General features: G+C 49.9%; 1 protein-coding gene across 1 annotated transcript in view; it reads left to right on the top strand.

The window, feature by feature from the left end:
* Positions 1–8,234: 8,234 nt before the first annotated feature.
* Positions 8,235–25,403, top strand: part of LOC132835217 (actin-like protein 6B) — a 79,615-nt gene continuing 62,446 nt past the window's right edge. Inside the window, exons 1-2 of the mRNA XM_060854580.1 lie at positions 8,235–8,250; positions 11,950–12,168. Of these exons, the coding sequence (XP_060710563.1) occupies positions 8,235–8,250; positions 11,950–12,168 (235 nt within the window). The remainder of the gene's footprint in view (positions 8,251–11,949; positions 12,169–25,403) is intronic.

Here is a 25,403-nt window from a genome sequence, read left to right as displayed (position 1 = left end):
GGCCCCAAACCGGCCCTATAAGTTCTCCAAGTGTTTCATTTACCAATGACCTTCACCTCTCCATCTTAACCCTAGAATTAACATAAGTTTAACATCTCCACAAGTGCAAACACATTTAGTCTATCGCATTGCTTGTGATTTTGTCCTCCCTGGTTAAAGGGCGGCATGGTGGCTCAGTGGTTAGCACTGCTGCCTCACAGCGCCAGGGACCCGGTTCAATTCCCGCCTCAGGCAACTGTCTGTGTGGAGTTTGCATGTTCTCCCTGTGTTACAAGGCTCCCCTTGTAGCCTGTTACAAACTGAGATCTTTCTTCCAAACCTCTGATGAGATCTCCATTCCCAATCCTTGCGCCCAGACCCCGCAGAGCTGTTCAATATCTTTCGAGGTGCTACCTTCCAGGACAAGACAGTACCTGTTGTCTGAAGCACTCTCCTCTCTACATTAGACCTGTAAGGAACAGCCAACAGTGTGGTCTTCTTCTGGATAAAGTCCCTGATCTGAAAATAATGAGAGGTCCCTACTGGTCAATTCATATTTACGGCTCAGCTGATCAAAGGGGCTTCCTGACCTCTCCCTCCAATAAGTCTCCCAGACAAGAGACTCCCCTGGATGCCCATAACCTAAAACCAGAATCCATCAACCCTGGCCGAAATCCTGGCATTCCTGCTATGGGGGTGAAAAAGGAGGATTTCTATAAACTGCCCTCACTTTGTTGTTTTGACCATGTTAGTGACAATCGGGTTCTGACAATAATCCGTGATCGTCCTCATCTTATCCATTTATGGGTGGCACAGTGGTTAGCACTGCTGCCTCACAGCGCCAGGGTCCTGGGTTCAATTCCCACCTGACTGTGTGGAGTTTGCACATTCTCCCCGTGTCTGCGTGGGTTTCCTCCAGGTGCTCTGGTTTCCTCCCACAGTCCAAAGATGTGCGGGTCAGGGTGAATTGGCCATGCTATATTGCCCATGGTGTTAGGTAAGGGGTAAATGTAGGGGTATGGGTGGGTTGCGCTTCGGCGGGTCGGTGTGGACTTGTTGGGCCGAAGGGCCTGTTTCCACACTGTAAGGAATCTAATCTAAAATCTCCCCCTGGACTTCCCGTGCTCTAAATCCCAGTTGCTCCATGTCGGAGATTGGCACTGTTTAATCCTCTCAGCTCAGTTCAGTGAGATCACACCTCGGTACCATTTTCCCCATTCTCTCCCTGCACCCCATGACATTACAAAATCGATCCATTCCTGTCTTGAACGTATTCAATTACTGAGTCCGTCTGGGCTGGAGAATTCAAAACTCACACTACCCTCTGAGTGACAAAATTCTTGCTCATCTGAGTTCAAAGTGCCTAGCTCTTGATTCCCAGACCCTGGTTCTAGATTCCCTCCATGGCCAGGGGGAAAACGTCCTTCATGTATTTACCCTGTCGACCCTACGCCACCCACCCCCCCACCCCCCATCTAAGAATTCTGTCTGCTGTACTGAGATCCTCTCTTATTCTTCTCAACTCGAGGGAATACAGGGTCAATCTGTCCTCATTGGACAATGCGTTGTCCTGGGAATCAGTCTGCTGATGCTTGGATGTTGCAGTCAAGGATAGCGTCGGTTTGCCACAATGGGGGCTGGGAAGCAGTTAGCCTGTTCCACACCCCTACATCAACAGGATGTTGATTTTGAGTGGAGGTGGGAGGGAGCTGACAGCTTTCTCAAACTTTGTGTTGTTTCAGGTTAAACACTAAACAAGGAACATATAGCACAGAAATAGGCTGTTTGACCCAACTGATCGGTCAGTACATTGAGTAAAGGGATTGAGATGTCACGTTGCGGCTATGTAGGATCTTGGTGAGGCCACTTTTGGAACACTGCATTCCGTTCTGCTCTCCCTGCTGTAGGAGAGATGCTGTTCAAACTTGAAAGGGTGTAGAAAAGATTGACAAGGATGTTGGAGGGTTTGAGCTAGAGGATTGCTTCTGACGCCTGTTCGTGGGAATGTGCATGTCACTCGGGTTGGGTCCCCAGTGGGTTAATTACCTCAACATTTTTTTCCTCTTCCGGGTCGTGGTTATAACTGGACGAGCTCTGCACTCGTTGCCTGTCTTTATTTGGCCTTGAACTGACTTTATTTGGCCATTTCACGGGGCAGTTCAGGGTCAAAACAGTTGGGTCTGGAGTCACATGTAGGCCAGACCGATTAAGCTTGGCAGATTTCCTATCCTAGAGGGTACTAAATGAGTTTTTACAACAATCGATGATCGTTTATAACACCTTCACAGACTCTAGATTTACATTCCAGATTTATTAAGAGTTGCCACTGTGGGAACTGACCCCCCCCACTGAAGAGATTAAGCTCGAAATGTTGACTCTCCTGCTCCTCAGATGCTGGCTGTGCTTTTCCAGCACCATACCTTGCGACTCTGATCTCCAGTGTCTGCAGTCCTCACTTTCCCCTGGAGCATTACTGGGTTACTCATTCGGTGACCTGACCATTTCACCACCTCTGATTAAGTGAACTAATCATTATTCTCCCTTATGCCACTATTTTTTCTCAACCGTGATGACTTATTCTGGCTTCGAGAGAACAGAGTACTCCGACGTCCTGAGCAGAAGGCGATTAATTCAAGTCCTGCACCAAAGCACCTTGACCCATGAAGGCACCAATGTAGTGCTGCACTGTCAGAGGTGCCTACTTTAGGACCAGACATTATACCAAGAACCTATCTACTCTCTCAAGTGAACCTCCAAGAGTTGGTGGATGAATGGTAGTTCACCCCAATGTCCTGGGGGGAGGGGTTATCCCTCAGTCAAGTTGTGTAAAGAACATGGTAGTGTCCCTGCCTCTGAGCCTGGAGAGGTGGGTTCAAGTCCCACCTGAGGTACGTAATGACATCACTCAACAGGTTGATCAAAAAACAAAATGGTACAGACGAGTTGGACTGAAGGGTCTGTTTCCATGCTACTTAACCTCCATAGGGAGGTGATGGCGGAGTGGTATTTTCCATGATCTGTTAATACCAAGGCCCGGGTAATGTTTTGGATTCCACCATGATGGTGGAATCTGCATTCAATAGAAAATTAAGAGTCTAATGATGGTGGTGAATCTGTTGTCAATTGTTGGAAAAAACCCATCCTATTCAATAATGTCCTTCAGGGGAGGAAACTTCACCCGGTCTGGCCTACACGTGACTCCACACTCACAGCAACGTGTTTGACTTTTACCTGCCCTCTGGGCAATTGGGGATGGACAATGTATGCTGGGCCTAGCCAGAGATCCCGCTTCCCAGGAACGAATCTCAAAAATGCTATATTACCAGGAAAACCATTTCTTTAGGTGTTTGATTCAAGTCCCGCACCAAAGAACTGAGCAGCTTATCCCACTAAGGCAACAGTGTGGTGCTGCACTGACAGAGGTCTGTGCCAACACCCAGAACCTATCTACTCTCTCAAGTGAACCTCCAAGAGACGGGGTGAGTATTGGGCGGGACATTCCTGCTCAGAAATGTACTTGGGATCCTTTGACACCAAAGGCAGCATCTTCAACAGTGTGGCATTCCCTACAGTACTGCGGAGGGCCAGAGTTGGGAGGGCGAGTCTCGGGAGTGACTCGGAGGTCAAAGTGCGATTGGCGGCTTCCAGGTTGCCACAGAAACAAGAGGAGAGACCTCCCCCTCCCCCTCTGAGAATGATCCTACATCACAGCTGGAGTTTTGTTGCTCACTGACAGGAACTCGCAATTTCTCTTAGCATTGGCTTCCTCACCATCAAGGCTGCTTCCTGTTTTGTATCACGCGCTGTCCTTCGATTGTGGCGGCCGAGGGTGTGGAAGGGGAATTCTGCCAAGTCAGAACCCTCTGGGTGTTTACAGGCAACATTTCTTCTGCTTTAAAGGAACAATGCTTTCCCCAGGCCCAACAGCATCTCCTCCTCTCTTGAAACCCGCTGACTCGCTGTGGGGAGATGCGTGTGTGTCTGGGGAGATCAGGGAGCGTGGGGCAGGGGGAGTGGGAGCCGTGTGCTCCATTTTGGGTAACTGACCCCGCGTGGCACTACATCTGATCGTGCCCACCTGAGAGTGCAGAGTAGGGAGTGGTCTCAGGCACTGGAGTAGAATTACAGGCCTACATCAACCTTCAGACTGGCATTAGGACATAGAACATAGAACAGCACAGGCCCTTCGGCCCACAATCTTGTGCTAAGCATCGATCATAATCTAAGATCCAACCCCAAACCTACACACCTCTCAGTTTACTGCCATCCATGTGCTGTCCAGCAGTCACTCAAATGTCCCACATATCCCTGACTCTCCCACCACTGCTGACAGTGCATTCCACACACCCACGACCCACTGTGTAAAAATCTACCTCTGACATCTCCACTATTCCTTCCCACAATCACCTTAAAATTCTGATCCCAAGTGTTGTGAAACTTGAAAGGGTTCAGAAAAGATTTACAAGGATGTTGCCAGGGTTGGAGGATTTGAGCTACAGGGAGAGGCTGAACAGGCTGGGGCTGTTTTCCCTGGAGTGTTGGAGGCTGAGGGGTGACCTCTTAGAGGTTTACAAAATCATGAGGGGCATGGATAGGGTAAGTAGACAAAGTCTTTTCCCTGGGGTCGGGGAGTCCAGAACTGGAGGGCATAGGTTTAGAGTGAGAGGGGAAAGATATAAAATAGAGATGTATGGGGCAACTTTTTCACACAGAGGATGTTGCACGTATGGAATCAGCTGCCAGAGAAAGTGGTGGAGGCTGGTACAATTACAGCATTTAAGAGGCATTTGGATGGGTATATGAATAGGAAGGGTTTGGAGGGATATGGGCCGGGTGCTGGCAGGTGGGACTAGATTGGGTTGGGATATCTGGTTGGCATGGACGGGTTGGACCGAAGGGTCTGTTTCCATGCTGTACATCTCTATGACTCTATGACTTTGATTCTAAGTACTTTACACAGAGGGTGGTGGGTGTCTGGAACGCGCTACCAGCAGAGGTGGTAGAGACAGGCACAGTAGATTCATTTAAGATGCACGTGAACAGATGCATGAGTAGGTGGGGAGCAGAGGGATACAGATGCTTAGGGATTGGGCGACAGGTTGAGACAGTGGATTTGGATCGGCTCAGGCTTGGAGGGGCCGAAGGGCCTGTTCCTGGGCTGTAAATATTCTTATTCCTTTGTTGTACATACATCGGGCGGAATCCTCTGGGGAAGCAGATAGCTACCAACCCAAGCTTTACGCGCGGTTCAGCTGAGATGAGAGGATCTCGCTCAACTTTCTGGAATTCCGGATCTTCATACTTCCCACTGCGCTGGATGCCTTCACCTCATCTCAGGCACAATGAGATGGCACCTAAAGAGCAGCAACTCCTGGGTTTGAGGGTCCGGTGAAGGCGAGGCAGTGGGGGGAGAGGGCATTGGCTCAGGACTCTCTTGCAGTTATACCTTTTGTCCTTTTTATGCTTAAACTATCCAAAATGTTCCAAGCTTTTCACCATTTCTTACTCACTGCAAAATGCAAGTGACAATAAATAACTCATCCGGCCTTTCGTTCTCTTGACCAGAGTAATGTCCGAGCTACGGTTTCAGGTCATCATTTGGAGTCACTTCACTCAACCTCACGATGTTGCACAAAGCAATGCGTCTATCTGACCCTCTCCTTCTGCAGTCACGCACCGTGTATCACCTTTATACCTGTAGGCTCCAGCTTGTTCGTCGGAACCATTGTCTGACATTTTTCCCAGCAGCCATCTTCACTGGCTTCGTCCCAACTGAAAAACGTGTGCGCCAAATGATTCAGCTTCTTACATTTCAAGCCTTGCTTTCTACCTGCTTTGTTCTCTTTTGAGTCGTGTCCTCTGCCACATTTACATCCTATCCTTTGGCCTTGATCTTTCTGCAAATATCTCTTCCTTTCTCTGATTCTTTACTCTCACTTGGCCTTCGATGTATCTCAGCACCATCTTTTCCCACAATGCACTCCAGCTGAGGTTCGACAATCTCAGAGCCTCAGCACATGTCTACAGCTTTTCCAGAGAGTCGGCCTCTTCTCCCTCAGAAGATGGGCTCTCACAACAGGATCTCTGATGCCTGAGAAATTCCTATCTTTGATGAGGTCGTCTTCCAGCTCAGAAGTCAGCTGGAAGCAATCAGTGCAGTCACAACCTGATCAACAGTCTGCCCTTTTCTTTTGAGCTCTGATATACTCAGCATTAATATGAGGTTCAAAGTGCTTGTGGATGTAGGTTTGCTCACTAAGCTGGAAGGTCCATTTTCAGACGTTTCGTCACCATACTACGTAAAATCTTCAGTGAGCCTCCGGACGAAGCTCTGCTGATGTTTCCTGTTTTCTATTTATACCTTTGGGTTCTTTGGGTTGGTGATGTCATTTCCTGTGGTGATGTCATTTCCTGTTCTTTTTCTCAGGGGGTGGTAAATGGGATCCAAGTCAATGTGCTTGTTGATAGAGTTCCGGTTGGAATGCCATGCTTCTAGGAATTCTCGTGCGTGTTTCTGTTTGGCTTGTTCTAGGATGGATGTGTTGTCCCAGTCGAAGTGGTGTCCTTCCTCATCTGTATGTAAGGATACGAGTAAGACAGGGTCATGTTGTTGTGTGGCTAGTTGGTGTTCATGTATCCTGGTGGCTAGTTTTCTGCCTGTTTGTCCAACATAGTGTTAGTTGCAGTTCTTGCACGGTATTTTGTAAGTGACATTAGTTTTGCTTGTTGTCTGTATAGGGTCTTTCAAGTTTATGAGCTGCTGTTTTAGTGTGTTGGGGTGGGGGGGCAGGTTACACTCTTATCCATGGTCTCCTTTCTCGTCCACAACAGCAGAGTGGAAAATGCACAGCCATTTTGACTCATCTAATCATTCGAAGCTGCAGGCTAACTTTTAAGATAAATTTGTCTTTCCCTCTGGGCAGCCCAGTGGCTCAGTGGTTTCACTGCTACCTCATGGTGCCAGGGACCTGGGTTCGATTCCAGCCTCGGGCGACTGTCTGTGTGGAGTTGTCCCCGTGTCTGCGTGGATTTCCTCTGGGTGCTCAGGTTTCCTCCCACAATCCAAACATGTGTGGGTCAGGGTGAATTGGCCAGGCTAAATTGCCTGAAGGGTTAGGTGCATTAGTCAGAGGGAAATGGGACTGGGTGGGTTACTCTTAGGAGGGTTGGTGTGGACTTGTTGGGCCGAAGGGCCTGTTTCTGTGCTGTAGGAAAATCTAATATAATACATTAGTTTTGCTTGTTGTCTGTATAGGGTCTTTGAAGTTCATTAGCTGGTATTTTAGTGTGTTGGTGGGTTTGTGGATAACCATGATGCCAAGGGGTCTGAGTAGTCTGGCAGTCATATCCGAGATATCTATGATGTAGGGGAGAGTGACCAGGGTTTCTGGACGTGCTTTGTCTGCTTGCTTGGGTCTGCGTTGATTTCCTCCGGTTTCCTCCCTCAGTCCAAAATTGTGCGGATTAGGTTGGATTGTCCATGCTAAATTGTCCCAGAGTGTCCAGGGATGTGTAGGTTAGGTTGGATTGGCCATGCTAAATTGTCCCAGAGTGTCCAGGGATGTGTAGGTTAGGATGGATTGGCCGTGCTAAATTGTCCCAGGGTGCCCAGGGATGGGCAAGTTAGGGTGGATTGGCCGTGCTAAATTGTCCCATAGTGTCCAGGGATGTGCAGATTAGGATGGATTGGCCGTGCTAAATTACCCATAGTGCCCAGGGATGTGCAGGTTACGGTGGATTGGCCGTGCTAAATTACCCATAGTGCCCAGGGATGTGCAGGCGAGGTGGAGTTAGCCATGGGAAATGTAGGGTTACAGGGTAGGGAGGTGGGATGTTCTTCAGTGGTTAGCACTGCTGCCTCACAGCGCCAGAGACCCAGGTTCAATTCCAGCCTCGGGCGATTGACTGTGTGGAGTTTGCACATTCTCCCCGAGTCTGCGTGGGTTTGCTCCGGTTTCCTCCCACAATCCAAAAATGTGCAGGTCAGGTGAATTGGCCACGCTAAATTGCCCGTAGTGTTAGGTAAGGGGTAAATGTAGGGGTAGGGGTGGGTTGCGCTTCGGCGGGTCGGTGTGGACTTGTTGGGCCGAAGGGCCTGCTCCCACACGGTAAGGATTCTTGTGAATCGCATTTCAGCCGTTGACTGGGCCCGTTTAAAGCAGCAAAGCTGTTAAAGTGGTAATCTCACTTCCCTGAATCTTTTATCCTTTCCTTCCCCGCCTTCTAGATCTCTCATTCGTGGGTTCAGGTCTACGATGGTGCCACCATGTGGTGAGTTCCTGTAGATCACTCCTGGTACCTGATTGGTACTTGCCAATTAAACCAGCTTTGTTATTGGGTAAGAGTTTTTTGGTGTCGTTCGCTGCCACCAATCCTCCTTTTCCTTTGATTAATCCTGGACCCATCTAGTTAGTGTTGGAGGATACATCATTGCCATGTATCCGTACGCAAGGCACTGTTCTTTGGGACCCAGAAGGTTGACAGAATAATTTCATTAAATACAATGTCCTAAGACTGCAGGTCCAGATACATCATCTTCCTCCAATAGCTACAGGAAAACTGCACGTCTCTACCCACAGACTCTGCGTAACATCGGAAAGTTGTGACAACGCTGTGGCTTTAAGAGGTTATTTCTTCACTGTTTTATTTTACCAGAGAGGTTTTAAGACAGAGGTGCAGAGCTGCTTGGTTGGAAATCCAACAAACAGCTTGTGAGGCCTACATTTTTCTTTAAGTTGAAACAATAGAAGGAACCTGGCTGGGTGGGGTCAAGCTCCCAGAGAACCAGGATTTTTAGTTTTAAGCTCTTGGCTGTTGGGGTCTTGAAGAAGTGGAAATTATTTTTTCTCTCTCTCTCAGTTACTGCCAAAGAGCTGGAGGGATTAGGGAGGAGGAGTTCTCTATTTCACAGGCAATTGTTATACCAGGTAATACAACTTCTGGATTTGTCTTTTGCCAAGAGTATGTCCATGGGACGTTACCAGAATTAATTTGTAACAGTCACTGTATCAATTATTCGATTACATTTTCCAATAGAGTTAAGTCATTCCAATTCAATCTTCCCTTTGTTGTATTTTAACGATAGTGGACGGTTATCGTGTGTTTTGCTTTAAATCTGGGAGCCTGACCAATTGCATCTGGAACGCAAAATCTTCCCTTTACCTTTAAAATAAGTAAAAGTTTGGGTCGAGACTATTTTCTGAATAGTTTGGGGGGGTTTGGTCTAGTCCATTACAGAGTGCAGGTAATTAATATGAACATGAACCCCTTCAGACCCACTACCCGAGACAACACCTCCCAGGCCAGAGAGTGCAGGGTTAGATACAGGCTAAACATAGAAGAAAGGAGCAAGGCCATTCGGCCCTTCAAAGCTGCTCTGTCTATCGATATGATCATCGCTGATCATCCAAATCAGTTCCCTGTTCCCACTTTGTCCCCTTTCACTTGAATGATTATTCCTAACTCCTTCTTCAACACGATATAGAGGCAGAAAGTAATGCTTTCTCTACACATATAAACAAAAGGTAAATGTCATTCTACACTGTCTCCATCAAACACTCCCAGGACAGGGACAGCACGGGGTTAGATACAGAGTAAAGCTCCCTCTACACTGTCTCCATCAAACACTCCCAGGACAGGGACAGCACGGGGTTAGATACAGAGTAAAGCTCCCTCTACACTGTCCCCATCGAACACTCCCAGGACAGGGACAGCACGGGGTTAGATACAGAGTAAAGCTCCCTCTACACTGTCTCCATCAAACACTCCCAGGACAGGGACAGCACGGGGTTAGATACAGAGTAAAGCTCCCTCTACACTGTCCCCATCGAACACTCCCAGGACAGGGACAGCACGGGGTTAGATACAGAGTAAAGCTCCAGCTACACAGTCCCCCATCAAACACTCCCAGGACAAGGACAGCATAGGGTTAGATACAGAGTAAAGCTCCCTCTACACTGTCCTCCATCGAACACTCCCAGGACAGGGACAGCACGGGGTTAGATACAGAGTAAAGCTCCCTCTACACTGTCCTCCATCGAACACTCCCAGGACAGGGACCACACTGGGTTAGATACAGAGTAAAGCTCCATCTACACCGTCCCCCATCAAACGCTCCCAGGACAAGGACAGCATAGGGTTAGATACATAGTAAAGCTCCCTCTACACTGTCCCCATCGAACACTCCCAGGACAGGGACAGCACGGGGTTAGATACAGAGTAAAGCTCCAGCTACACAGTCCCCCATCAAACACTCCCAGGACAAGGACAGCACGGGGTTAGATACAGAGTAAAGCTCCCTCTACACTGTCCTCCATCGAACACTCCCAGGACAGGGACCACACTGGGTTAGATACAGAGTAAAGCTCCATCTACACCGTCCCCCATCAAACGCTCCCAGGACAAGGACAGCATAGGGTTAGATACATAGTAAAGCTCCCTCTACACTGTCCCCCATCAAACACTCCCAGGACAGGGACAGCACAGTGTTAGATACAGAGTAAAGCTCCCTCTACACTAATCCCCAATCAAACACTCCCCAGGAATAGCATGAGGTCAGTTACAGTGTAAAGCTCCCTTTACACTGTATCTAATTAAAATGGAACATGTTATCTGATCTATAAGATTGACAGAAAATGCTTGAGAAACTCAGCAGGTTTGGCAGTTTCTGTGGGGAGAGAAACGGAGTTAATAGCGCTGGTAAGTAGTGCTTAATTTTACACGTATTTATGAAGATACAGTAAAATGGGTCTAAGTCACTACAAGCCAGCACCATTTTAATTACATTCATTATAAAAAGAAATAAATCATACCAAAGTTAGGACAAATTACATTACGGTGTCTTGATTTCCCAGATGGCCACGGGATGCTGCCACTAAACTGTTTCCTGAGGACGCAACACCGAGGGGAGGTAGCACACTGAGGCAGCCCTGTCTGACCAGGCCGGGAACATTATCTCTGCCAAAGCCGCCTCACTGCTGCCCAAAACCAGGAAACTGTCCCAAACCTGAATGTCCGAGAACCAAAATGACCACCCAGATTAACTCCACTCTGCCACACTCTGGATCAGAGCTCTGTCTCTCATTTCCAACCATCACCTCCCACTCCCTTTACTTTCTGTTCTGTGTTCTCTATTCTCCCTTGGCATCTCACCCTCCCCAGGACAGGGACAGCACGGGGTTAGATAGAGTAAAACTCACTCTACACTGTCCCCCATCAAACACTCCCCAGGACAGGGACAGCATGAGGTTAGATACAGAGTAAAGCTCCCTCTACACTGTCCCCACATCAAACACTCCCAGGACAGGGACAGCATGGGGTTAGATACAGAGTAAAACTCACTCTACACTGTCCCCCATCAAACACTCCCCAGGACAGGGACAGCATGAGGTTAGATACAGAGTAAAGCTCCCTCTACACTGTCCCCACATCAAACACTCCCAGGACAGGGACAGCATGGGGTTAGATACAGAGTAAAGCTCCCTCTACACTGTCCCCCTATCAAACACTCCCAGGACAGGGACAGCATGGGGTTAGATACAGAGTAAAGCTCCCTCTACACTGTCCCCCTATCAAACACTCCCAGGACAGGGACAGCATGGGGTTAGATACAGAGTAAAGCTCCCTCTACACTGTCCCCACATCAAACACTCCCAGGACAGGGACAGCACAGGGTTAGATACAGAGTAAAGCACCCTCTACACTGTCCCCCATCAAACACTCCCAGGACAGGGACAGCACAGGGTTAGATACAGAGTAAAGCTCCCTCTACACTGTCCCCCCATCAAACACACCCAGGACAGGGACAGCACGGGGTTAGATACAGAGTCCCTTCTCCTCCTTTCTTGACTGTATAAAACCCATCATTTTTCCATGCCCGACGAAGTGTGGTGCCAGGCCCGACACACTAACTCGCGCTTCCCCCTCTCCACAGGTGCCATCGGACTCTGCACTTTCCGTCTGTCATTCCAGGCTCGATCGGAATGGAGAGGTTGCTGGGAAAGCAGCCTCGCGGCCGCCCTGTCCACCCAGCGGTCGCATTTCCCAAAAACGCAGGCCAGCCCAGAGAGCTCTGTGCAGCCAATGAAACACTTCTCCAAGTGGGGTTGCCGTGGGAGATGCCGCTGTCTACGCAAAGCGAGATCCTGCTAGCAGCCGTGAGCTCAGCGAGCCATGGCACTGTTAACCCGGGTTCGATTCCAGCCTCAGGCGACTGTGTGTGTGGAATGTGTGCATTCGCCTGTGTCTGTGTGGGTTTCCTCCATGTGCTCCGGTTTCCTCCAACAGTCCAAATAGGTTAGGGTGGATACACCAAGCTAAATTACCCATAGTGCCCAGGGATGTACAGGTTAGGGTGGATTGGCCCTGCTAAATTGTCCCATAGTGTCAAGGGATGTGTAGGTTAGGGTGGGTTGGCCATGCTAAATTATCCCATAGAACCCAGGGATGTGCAGGTTAGGGTGGATTGGTCATGCTAAATTGTCCCATGCTGTCCAGGGATGTTTAGGTTAGGGTGGATTGGCCGCGTTAAATTACCCATAGTGCCCAGGGATGTACAGGTTAGGGTGAATTGGCCGTGTTAAATTGCCCATAGTGTCCAGGGATGTGTAGGTTAGGGTGGATTGGCCATGTAAAATTACTCATAATGTTCAGGGATGTGTAGGTTGGGTTGGATTGGCTGTGCTTAATTACCCATAGTGTTCGGGGATGTGCAGATTAAGGTGGATTGTCCGTGCTAAATTGTCCCACAGTGTCCAGAGATGTGTAGGTTAGGGTGGCTTGGCCGTACTAAATTGTCCAATAGTGTCCAGAGATGTGTAGGTTAGGGTGGATTGGCCATGCTAAACTGTCCCACAGTGTTCAGGGATGTGTAGGTTAGGGTGGATTGGCCACGCTAAATTGCCACACAGTGTTCAGGAATGTGTAGGTTAGGGTGGATTGGCCATGCTAAATTACCCATAGTGTCCAGGGATGTGTAGGTTAGTGTGGATTGGCAGTGCTAAATTGTCCCATAGTGCACAGGGATGTGCAGGTTAGGGTGGATTGGCCGTGCTAAATTGTCCCATAGTGTTCAGGGATGAGCAGGTTAGGGTGGATTGGCCATGCTAAATTGCCCACAGTGCCCAGGGATGTGCAGGTTAGGGTAGATTGGTCACGCTAAATTACCCATAGTGTCCAGGGATGTGCAGGTTCGGGTGGATTGGCCATGCTAAATTACCCATAGTGCCCAGGGATGTGCAGGTTAGGGTGGATTGGCCACGCTAAATTGCCCATAGTGTCCAGGGATGTGCAGGTTAGGGGAGATTGGCCGTGCTAAATTGCTCATAGTGCCCAGGGATGTGTAGGTTAGGGTAGATTGGCCATGCTAAATTACCCATGGTGCCCAGGGATGTGCAGGTTAGGGTGGATTGGCCATTCTAAATTACCCATAGTGCCCAGGGATGTGTAGGTTAGGGTGGATTGGCCGTGCTAAATTACCCATAGTGCCCAGGGATGTGTAGGTTAGGGTGGATTGGCCAAGCTAAATTACCCATAGTGTCCAGGGATGTGCAGGTTAGGGTGAATTGGCCATGCTAAATTACCCATAGTGCCCATGGATGTGCAGGTTAGGGTGAATTGGCTGTGCTAAATTACCCATAGTGTCCAGGGATGTGCAGGTTAGTGTGGATTGGCCGTGCTAAACTGTCCTACAGTGCTCAGGGATGTGCAGGTTAGGGTGGTTTGGTCATGCTAAATTGCCCATAGTGTCCAGGGATGTGTAGGTTAGGGTGGATTGGCCACGCTAGATTGCCCCACAATGTTCTGGGATGTGTACGATAGGGTGGATTGGCCACAATAAATTGCCCATAGTGCCCAGGGATGTGCAGGTTAGGGTGGATTGGCCGTGTAAATTACCCATAGTGCCCAGGGATGTGCAGACTAGGAGGGTTAGCCAGGAAAATGCAGGTTTACAGAGATGGGTTGAGTCTGGGCCCGAAGCTCTTCGGAGGATTCGTATGGATTGGATGGGCCGAATGGCTTGCTTCCATTCCAATAGGGATTCTATTCTATCCTGTTATAATCAGATAACGAGGATAGCTCCAGGGTACCCCTGGGGAGCGGAGGAGGGTTGGGGGAATACCCTTTAATATCCCACCCAGTCTAATCCCACTCTCCCCCTCACTCCCTGCTCCCTTTAATATCCCACCCAGTCTAATCCCACTCTCCCCTTCACTCCCTGCTCCCTTTAATATCCCACCCAGTGTAATCCCACTCTTCCCCCCCTCACTCCCCTTCCCTCATCGACACCTTTCTCTCCCAAAATAGTGACCGTGGGAGCATTCGGTGGAGATCCAGTCTGGAATTTGGCAGCTCTAACAGTGCAGTAGTTCCTGGGCAGAGTTGGAAAGGGTTGGGGTGGGGGTAAGAGGTGGGTCAAATACCTCCAGGTACTGGGGCTTGAACCGTGTCTGCGTGGGTTTCCTCTGGGTGCTCCGGTTTCCTCCTACAGTCCAAAGATGTGCGGGTCAGGTGAATTGGCCACGCTAAATTGCCCGTAGTGTTGGGTAAGGGGTACTTATAGGGGTATGGGTGGGTTGCGCTTCGGCGGGTCGGTGTGGACTTGTTGGGCCGAAGGGCCTGTTTCTACACTGTAAGTAATCTAATCTAATCTAATCTAATCTGACCACCTCCTCCCTTGAGGGGCTAGCGTGAGAGAGACAGGGGTTAAACAGTTATCTACGCACACTCTTCAGGCTTGGCAAGATGCCCCCTCTTGTGCCCGGCCTCCACACCATCCCTGACACACGCAGAAAGCACAAGCATTATGTAAACGGATGGGAACACACACAGCAACCGCAGAATCAGAAGCCAACTGAGTGAGCCCTTCACAAATTGGACAGGGTACTGATCAACCATGTCAGCTGCCCCCTCCAAGGGGAGCTCACACCCTCGCTGCATCCACTCTCCATTCACTACCCTGAGCCCAAACAGTTTCTTCCAGGCTTAACATCGCCCTGCCATCCTGACGAACAAAGCCATCCCCTTTCAGTTCCAAGGAATTAAGGCTAACATTCACCAAGACGACATGCAGGGCACCTCAAGCAGAAGCATTCGGATTCATACAAAGGTGTATTTTCTATTTCGCGAAAAATTAAACATTCTAATGAAAGGATTTCAATCATGCCAAGTGGACAGATTACCTTTACTGCTGGAAGCTTGTTTCTGTCGTGGAGGACTGGTGAGATTTCCTTTTATTCCTTTTTGTTTTTAATTGTGTGTGATCGCTGAAGATGGATGGCTCTCTTTCTGTGTTCATAAATTATGGGTTACCTCTGCTCAGTCCCACTGCCTTCCCTTGGATCTGGGGAGAATGAGCCCTTGCCAGCCTCCCCTGGAACGCCCACCCCAGTTTGATTGGAGGGAGGCCCAGCCATCCATCAAAGTGGTCAACGGCCAATCAGAACCCTGCATTTGGGGCAACCAATCAGCTGCTGGGAGTAGGCGTGTCTTTAGTTTCCCCTTCCCCACCCCTCCCCCTCCCAACAGCTGGTCATGACACTTTCAATCCACCTGGGGGCGCAAGCAAACCAAGTGGATGATGAGCACTGAAGGTGAGGAGGTGGGGGAAGCCATTTGGCCCATCATGTCCTTGGAGAGGGCTAGGATCCATGCAGTCGCACTCGACCCTGCTCTTCCACTCCGCCCTGTTTATCTCAATCCCTTCCAAGTGTTATCACTGAATCTGCCTGGATCACCCTGTTCATGTATTCACTCTCCCTCCAACCTCCCCCAAGGCCCTAGGTTTAATTATATAAGTCCTTTCCTGGTTGGATTTATCCAAATTAAATTCCAAAATAAAAGCTCCAAGTTAAACTACAGGCAGGGAGTGTCCCTGAGATATGCCAGCTCATACCTTGCCTTATACAATGCTGCCAAAAAGTGAGCTCTGGTCAATTATAAGATGCTGACCACAATTTATAAGGTGGTAATAGCTGATCCCACTTCTCCGGAATTGGGTCTCCTCAGTCAACAGCAAAAGGATTTAATTCGCTGTGTGTCCATTGCCCGATGGAGATGGAAGGCCAGTGGTGCCGATGACAATGGTCTGTTAACAGCCATGTGTGGACAGTCATGATCTTACCAAGTTTTGAGACGGTTTGTAGCTCACGATCTCCTGGATTTAAAGATACTTGCCTTCGATCTAGCACAACAAAGGGTCATTTGACTGGCTCAGTCCTAAATGGTCCACCCCACGTCCTTAGAATGTGACCCTTGGTTCGGGACTCCCCAGTTATTGGGAACGTCGTCCTTCCTGCTTGTCCAGTCCTCATAGAATTTCCCGAGTTTCTGTAAAATCCTTCTTGAGCTCGTAAATGCCATTAAACATAATCCTAACCTATCCAGCATCTCTTCATATGTCAGTCATGCCATCCCATGAATCATTGCACTTTCCCCATGGCCAGAACATGCTTCTTCAGATGAGGAGGTTGCACACAACACTCCAGATGTAGGCTCACCAACGCAGTATTGTTTTTCATTCATTCACAGGAGGCAAACATCGCTGGCTAGGCCCAGCATTTAATGCCCATCCCTAATTGCCCCAGAGGGCAGTTTAAGAGTCAGAGAGATGTCAACCACATTGGCTGTGGGTCTGGAGTCACATGTAGGCCTGATCAGGTAAGGATGGCAGGTTCCTTCCCTGAAGGGCATTAGTGACCCAGATAGGTTTTTCCGACAATCGACAATGGATTCCTGGTCACCATTGGACTATGAGTTCCGGAATTTGAATCTAAGAAAAATCTGGATGTCCAAGTCAAATGTTGACCATGAAGCCATTGTATTGCAGCAAGATATCCTTGCTCCTGTACTTATATCCTCTCACTATGAAGGCTAATATATCGAGTTTGGGGAAGATTTGTAGCTCAGGTTGAGGTTCTGGATGTAAGCTTGCTCACTGAGCTGGAAGGTTCGTTTCCAGACGTTTCGTCACCCTACCAGGTAAGATCTTCACTGGCCATGCCACCAGTGCTTCACCAGAGGCTCACTGATGATGTTACCGAGTATGGTGACGAAACGTCTGGAAACGAACCTTCCAGCTCAGCGAGCAAGCCTACACCCAGGGCTAACGTATCGCTTGCCTTCCTCACGGCCTGCTGAACCTGCATGCTTACTTCCAGTAACTGGCGTAAAGGTCACCCAGGTCATCATTGCCAATCTGTCACTGTTCACATAATAACGTCTTCCTGTGTTCGCTATCATTGTGGCTAATCTTAAATTTATTTGTATTTACTACCACCTACTATGCATTTGCCAACTTGACCAAATCACATTATGGCAACTTGGCCTCCTTCTCACCCTTCACCCTTCCACCCAGCTTTGTATCATTAGCAAACTTGGAGATATTGCATTTAAATTGGGTAGCTCAATTGTTAACAGAGATTGTGAATATCTGGGGGTCCTGATACTTATCCTCATTGATCACTGCATGTCACCTGCAAAAGGACATGTTTTTGCTTATTCTTTGTTTCCTGATACCAGGTTAGAGTCCAACAGGTTCATCTGGAAGCACTGGCTTTCAGAGCAGTGGTTGTGGGGTGTAGGATCATAAGACACAGAATTTATAGCAAAAGATTATAGTGTCATACAGTGAGATATTGAACAAACCTGGACTGTTAAGTCTTTCATCTTCAATCACCTGATGAAGGAGCAGCGCTCCAAAAGCTAGTGCTTCCAAATAAACCAGTTGGGCTATAACCTGGTGTTGTGTGGTTTTTAACTTTGAAAATGTGTTGCTGGTTAAAGCGCAGCAGGTCAGGCAGCATCCAAGGAACAGGAAATTCGACGTTTCGGGCATAAGCCCTTCATCAGGAATGAGGGGAGTGTGCCAGGCAGGCTAAGATAAAAGGTAGGGAGGAGGGGCGATGGAGATGTGATAGGTGGAAGGAGGTCAAGGTGAGGGTGATAGGCCGGAGTGGGGTGGGGGCGGAGAGGTCAGGAAGAAGATTGCAGGTTAGGAGGGTGGTGCTGAGTTCGAGGGAATCGACTGAGACAAGGTGGGGGGGAGGGGAAATGAGGAAACTGGAGAAATCTGAGTTCATCCCTTGTGGTTGGAGGGTTCCCAGGCGGAAGATGAGGCACTCTTCCTCCAATCATCGTGTAGTTGTGTTCTGCCGATGGAGGAGTCCAAGGACCTGCATGTCCTCGGTGGAGTGGGAGGGGGAGTTAAAGTGTTGAGCCATGGGGTGGTTGGGTTGGTTGGTCCGGGCGTCCCAGAGGTGTTCCCTGAAGCGTTCCGCAAGTAGGCGGCCTGTCTCCCCAATATAGAGGAGGCCACATCGGGTGCAGCGGATGCAATAGATGATGTGTGTGGAGGTGCACCTTTGTCCACTCCTGTGTCTATTGTCTATTCATATACCCATCCAAATGTGTTTTAAATGTTGCAATTGTACCAGCCTCCACCACTTCATCTGGCATCTCATTCCCTACACATTTCTTCACCCAGAGAGTTGGGAACATGTGGAATTCATTAGATGGATCCAAGATGGAGCTGGCCCGGGCCCTTGCAGCTAAAGGGGCCAAGGGGTATGGGGAGAAAGTGGGAGTGGGAATGCTGAGATTAGATTAGATTCCCGACAGTGTGGAAACAGGCCCTTTGGCCCAACCAGTCCACACCAACCCTCTGAAGAGTAATCCACCCAGACCCATTCCCCCTGACTAATGCACCTAATACTATGGGTAATTTAGCACGGCCAATCCACCCTAACCTGCACAACCCTGGGCACTATGGGACAATTTAGCACGGCCAATCCACCCTAACCTGCACATCCCTGGACACTATGGGTAATTTAGCATGGCCAATCCACCCTAACCTGCACATCCCTGGACACTATGGGTAATTTAGCACGGCCAATCCACCCTAACTTGCACATCCCTGGGCACTATGGGTAATTTAGCACGGCCAATCCACCCTAACCTGCACATCCCTGAACACTATGGGTAATTTAGCACGGCCAATCCACCCTAACCTGCACATCCCTGAACACTATGGGTAATTTAGCACGGCCAATCCACCCTAACCTGCACATCCCTGGGCACTATGGGACAATTTAGCACGGCCAATCCACCCTAACTTGCACATCCCTGGGCACTATGGGTAATTTAGCACGGCCAATCCACCCTAACCTGCACATCCCTGAACACTATGGGTAATTTAGCATGGCTAAAGCACCCTAACCTGCACATCTTTGGATTATGGGATGGAAACCGGAGGAAACCCACGCAGACTGTGGGGGCGAACGTGCAAACTCCACACGGACAGTCACCCGAGGCTGGAATCGAGCCCGGGTCGCTGGCGCCGTGAGGCAGCGGTGCTAACCTCTGAAGGTGCTGCCCAAGTTGCACAGTCAGCTGTGATCCTGTTGAATGCTAGTACAGGCTCAAAGAGCCGAGTGGCCTCCGCTGGCTTTCTGGGGTCCACTTGACCGTGGTGAATGCAAACCCCCCCTTCGGCCCATCCAAACAGCAGTGAGGATTCCACATTCCTGCCTTTCCCCCTCCCCAATATCCCTTCCCCTCTGCAGACCTGATACCCCACCCTTCAGCTGGGAGGCTATGCATCCCCTTTGGTGTCAACTACGCCTTTAATATTTCGCTGGGAAGTGGTTGTGTGACACTGGGAGGAGCAGATACCGGCTCGGAAAGGGAGGGAGTTGCTCTTTCTCTTCTCTCTCTGTGTATGTGTGTGTGTTGTATATCTCTAGTCTGTGCTCTCTCTCTCTGCTGTCCCCTTTTATTCCGACCTGTGCAAAATAGCGCTGCTGCTGCTGCTGCTCAGTTTGGGTTCCTGGCGGAAAATATCTTTTGCACATTTTTACAAAATTAAAGCGAAATCATATTTTGTTTTTTTTTCTCTCTCGCAGCGATGAGCGGCGGGGTGTATGGAGGAGGTAACAAAAAATATAACCCATCTGCAGGATCCAGCATCTGTTGGATTCTGTGACATTGATGTGATTTATTTTGGTGGTGGTGGTGGTGGGGAGGCTGGGATTTCAGTGTAAGCTTGCTTTGAGATGCCCCATCGAGGGGTTTTTGCGGGTTCTGCCGTTTTAATTCGTGTGCAGTGTTTTGAATTTCAAAGGTGGGCTGCCTCTCCTACTGTATTTGAAATTGTCAAAGGGTTTTTGAATGTACTTTTTTCCTCGAAGATGGATGGGTGTGTGATGGGGCTCCCCTGTGTGCTCAGGGCCCCACGTTAGAATGGGGAAGGGCTGGAGGTTTGAATGGACAGTCCCTAGCTATGAGCTCAGTGTAAGGGGTTGCAGGTTTAACCCCGAGATGGGGAGGATGGCTTGTTTTCACTCTCCCAGAGTGGGGTGCAGATCTTTGCCGCAGAGTGCTGCTGAGACAGGGTTTTTAATCAGAGTCATAGAGATGTACAGCACGGAAACAGACCCACCAGATATCCCAACCCAGTCTAGTCCCACCTGCCAGCACCCTGCCCCTAACCCTCCAAACCCTTCCTATTCATATACCCATCCAAATGCCTTTTAAATGTTGCAATTGTACCAGCCTCCACCACATCCTCTGGCAGCTCATTCCATACCCGTACCACCCTCTGCGTGAAAATGTTGCCCCTTCGGTCTCTTTTATATCTTTCCCCTCTCACCCTAAACCTATGCCCCTCTAGTTCTGGACTCCCTCCCAACCCAGGGAGAAGGAGGGGATCGAGGGTGATGGGGGAGAGGTAGGAAACTGGATTACCAGATCAAGCATCGAATAGTGGGACCTGATGGGCCATAGAGATGTACAGCACGGAAACAGACCCTTCGGTCCAACCCGTCCATGCAGACCAGATATCCCAGCCCAATCTAGTCGCACCTGCCAGCACCCGGCCCATATCCCTCCAAACCCTTCCTATTCATATACCCATCCAGATGCCTCTTAAATGTTGCAATTGTACCAGCCTCCACCACTTCCTCTGGCAGCTCATTCCATACACGTACCACCCTCTGTGTGAAAAAGTTGCCCCTTAGGTCTCTTTTATATCTTTCCCCTCTCACCCTAAACCTATGCCCTCTAGTGCTGGACTCCCTGACCCCAGGGAAAAGACTTTGTCTATTTACCCTATCCATGCCCCTCATGATTTTGTAAACCTCTATAAGGTCACCCCTCAGCCTCCGACACTCCAGGGAAAACAGCCCCCAGCCTGTTCAGCCTCTCCCTATGGTCTATTTATGTTTCTCAGGTGTGTAGTTGAACAGAGATCAGAGGCCGGTTTCTGCTGTGCAGTCCCCGGTGCCAGGATTCAGGGAGACAGTGGTTCGGCTGCTTAGCGGTGATGGTATCACCAGCGAAGACCTGTATATTCCGCTAACACTCATGCAGAGGGGCTAAAGTGCACGTAGCCGTCTCAGTAAGGAAAGCGTTAAAGATGTTGACAATCTTAATGACAGATCTTTCACGTGACAGTGACCACCAGGGTTACCTTTTGTGGTTCTGTTGTGGGATTGTTCTTGTGAAGAAGCGCTGGGGGGGGGGGGCTTGTCAGCACGGTGTCTCAGTGGTTAGCCCTGCTGCCTCACAGCACCAGGGTCCTAGGTTCGATTCCAGCCTTGGGCGACTGTCCGTGTGGAGTTTGCACATTCTCCTTGTGTCTGCGTGGGTTCCCTCCGGGTGCTCCGGTTTCCTCCCACACTCCAAAGATGTGCAGGTTCGGTGAATTGGCCGTGTTAGGTGCATTAGTCAGAGGCGAAATGGGTGGGTGACCGTTCGGAGGGTCAGTGTGGACTGGTCGGGCTGAAGGGCCTGTTTCCGCACTGTCGGGAATCTAGTCTAGTTGCAGAAGCAGATTGCCTTTGGCATCGGTCACAGTGGATCTGTGCCCCGTAAACCCCTCACCCATCCGTGACCTCGTACAGTGCCCTGGAATTTGTCCTGAGCCCCTAAGAGAGAGGATAGGTTGGGGTAAAATGGTCCAGAGGATGGTGGGAGGGGAAGGAAACTGTGAGGACCGTGAAGATGCTAGCGTGGGATCACGGTTGTTAGAGCTCAGGCGAAACTCCATTGTTACCTTGCAACTCCCAAAGCCAAGACTTCAACCCAGGACCCCACTTAGAGCCATCATGATCCCTCCAGCTTGGGAAGCTCTACCTTAAGATTTTGGGTTAACAAGAAAAATCTCTCCATCTCAGTTTGCAAATTGACAAATGTCGTTTGTAGAAGAGAGTTCCAAACTTCCCCCACCCTATGCCTTTCGAACTGTCCCCCCATTTGACTCAGAGAAAGAGCCTGGCTCTGATTTTTAGACTGTCTCACCATCCGAAAATAGTTTCTCCTTATCCAGTATCCTACCTTGGTATCTGGAAAACATTAAGTAGTAAAAAGTGAGGTCTGCAGATGCTGGAGATCAGAGCTGAAAATGTGTTGCTGGTTAAAGCACAGCAGGTTAGGCAGCATCCAAGGAGCAGGAAATTCAACGTTTTGGGCCAGAGCCCTTCATCAGGAACCCTGATGAAGGGCTCTGGCCCAAAACGTCGAATTTCCTGTTCCTTGGATGCTGCCTAACCTGCTGTGCTTTAACCAGCAACACATTTTCAGATCTGGAAAACATTAATCAAGTTTCATATTGACCTTGCTTATTGTGGAGGACCCTCAGTTTTGGACTTTAATGTAGATTACAAGGAGGCAGGAAAATTAGTTCAGAGGCCCTGGGTGGACCAGATTTGAAGTAAATCGCTTCAGGAAGGAGATATTGACTATGGAAGAGGTGCTGTATTGATTCACCAGTGGAAAAACCAACTGGACACAGGGAGAACGTGCGCAGACAGTCGCCCGAGGGTAGAATCGAACCCATGTCCCTGACATCGTGAGGCAGCAGTGCTAACCACTGAGCCACCTTGCCACCCTCAGATCCGTGTTCTAACAATCTCCCTCAACTGATCACGGGATCGATTGTCAATTTGAAAACTGAGGTGAGAATATTTGTGTTTAGCCTGGCGTGCAAAAGGTAGGGGACGTTCCCAAAGCTGGGAAGCAGGATCCCGGATGGGGGGGGGAGAGTTTTGGAATCACCAACGATAGCCACCGTGAAGTTCCAACTGAATTCTACCAACTGCTACTTGACCTCCCAGGAACCCTCCCTCTGCACTCCCAGTCAACCGTGATAGGCCTCTGCCAAACCCCAGCCAATGCAACAGTTTTCAAGGCCTCGTGATTAGGGTCACGGAGGGAGAGTGTTTGGGAAGTGTTGTATTAGGGACACGGGCGGAAGGCAGACATATAGACCTTATTTACATATCTGTCACAGTGGTAGGTCTGGACTGTACAGTAGTTATTGCCACCAATATACTTCATTGTTGGGTCCTGGGGAACGTTATCAAACAAAGAGATCTTTGGGCGCAGGCTTGTAGTTCTTTGAAGGTGGAGTCACGGGTGGGGGGAAGGGGGGTGGTGGGTGAAGACGGTATGCTTTCCTTTATTGGTCAGTGCATTGAGTACAGGAGTTGTGAGGCCATGTTGCGGCTGTACAGGACATTGCTAAGGCCGCTTCTGGAATATTGTGTACAATTCTGGTTTCCCTGCTGTAGGAAAGGTGTCGTTCAACTTGGAAGGGTTCAGAGAAGATTGACAACGATGTTGCCAGGGGTTGGAGGATCTGAGCTACAGGGAGAGGCTGGATAGGCTGGGGCTGCTTTCCCTGGAGCGTCGGAGGATAAGGGGTGACCTTATAGAATCATTCGGGGCTTGGACAGGGTGAATAGCCAAGGTCTTTTCCCTGGGGTGGGGGAGTCCGATACAAGAGGGCATATGGTGAGAGGGGAAAGATATAAAAGGGACCTGAGGGGCAACTTTTTCACGCAGAGGGTGGTGTGTGTATGGAATGAGCTGCCAGAGGATGTGGTGGAGGCTGGTACAACTGCAACATTTAAGAGGCATCTGGATGGGTATATGAATAGGAAGGGTTTGGAGGGATATGGGCCAAGTGCTGGCAAAATGGGACAAGATTAGGTTAAGATATCTGGTCGGCATGGACGGGTTGGGCCGAAGGGTCTGTTTCCATACTGTACGTCTCTGTGCCCTTAATTAGCCCAGTTAGGGGTTAGCCTGGTCAGTAGTCAGACCAGGTCACTCTCGGTCATGTATGTCATAGACCCAACACCCATTCTACGTCCTTGCAACCATCTTCCAATTACTGTCCAACATGGTAGATTCAGGTGACAGGGTTGGCCAGGGGGATGGGAAGGGGGTGCAAATTGGGGGTGGTAATCAACAGGAGGTTTTCTTTCCCATGATTGACCTGACGCCATGAGGTTACCTGGGGTCCAGACGGAGTTGACGTTGAGGACTCCCAGGGCAATCCCTCTCCATAGACCACTCTACCATCATCGATTCTGGCTGGTGTGACCCAGGGCTGGTGATGGGGGAACATGGGACATTGGTTGTAAGGTCTGTTGGGTGAGTATGTCAGGCCTAATGCTGTGTGGGGTGTGTGTGTGTGGGTGTGTGTGTGTGTGTGTGTGTGTGTGGGGGGGTGTGTGTGTGTGGGGGGGGGGGGTGGGGTGGGTGTGTGGGGGGGTTGTGGGGTGTGTGGGGGGAGGTGTGTGTAGGGAGGTGTGGGTGTGTGTGTGGGGGGGAGGTGCGTGTGTGGGTGTGGGTGTGTGGGGTGTGTGGGTGTGTGTGTGTGGGGGTGTGAGTGTGGGGGGGGTGTGGGTGAGTGTGGGGGGTGGGTGTGTGTGGGGGGGGTGTGGGGTGTGTGTGTGTGGGGGGGGTGTGGGAAGTGTTTGTGTGGGGGGGTGTAGGGGTTGTATGTGTGTGTGGGGTGTGTGTGTGTGGGGGTGTGTGGGTGTGTGGGGGTTGTGGGGCTGGGTGTGTGGGGGTTGTGGGGGTGGATTTGTGGGGATGTGTGTTTGTGTGTGGGGTGTGTGTAGGGGTGTTTGTGTGGGGGTGTGTGGGGTGTGTGTGCGTGTGGGGGGTTGTGGGGTGGGTGTGTGTGTAGGGGGTGTTTGTGTGAGGGTGTGTGTGTGGGGTGAATGTGTGTGTATATGTGTGGGGGGTGTGTGTAGGGGTTGTGGGTGTGTGTGTGTGGGTGTGTGTGTGTGGAGGGTATGTAGGGGGTGTTTGTGTGGGATGTGTGTGTAGGGGGTGTTTGTGTGTGGGGGTGTGTGTGTAGGGGGTGTTTGTGTTTGGGGGTGGGTGTGTGTGTGTGTGTGGGTGGGTGTGTGCGGGGTGTGTGTCTGTGGGGGTTGTGGGAGTGGGTGTGTTGTGGGGGTGGGTGTGTGTGTGGGGGGTGTGTGTGTGTTTGAGGGGTTTTAGGGGGTGTTTGTGTGGGTGTGTGTGTAGGGGGTGTATGTGAGGGTGTGTGTGTGGGTGTGTGTGAGTGGGGGGGGTGGGGGTTGTGGGTGTGTGTGTGTGTTTGTGTGGGGGTGAGTGTAGGGGGTGTGTGGGGA

The sequence above is a fragment of the Hemiscyllium ocellatum genome, chromosome 44 (assembly GCF_020745735.1).
Source record: "Hemiscyllium ocellatum isolate sHemOce1 chromosome 44, sHemOce1.pat.X.cur, whole genome shotgun sequence".
Taxonomy (NCBI): domain Eukaryota; kingdom Metazoa; phylum Chordata; class Chondrichthyes; order Orectolobiformes; family Hemiscylliidae; genus Hemiscyllium; species Hemiscyllium ocellatum.
Note: the sequence above shows the minus strand (reverse complement) of the source record. Positions and strands in the feature narration are given on the sequence as shown.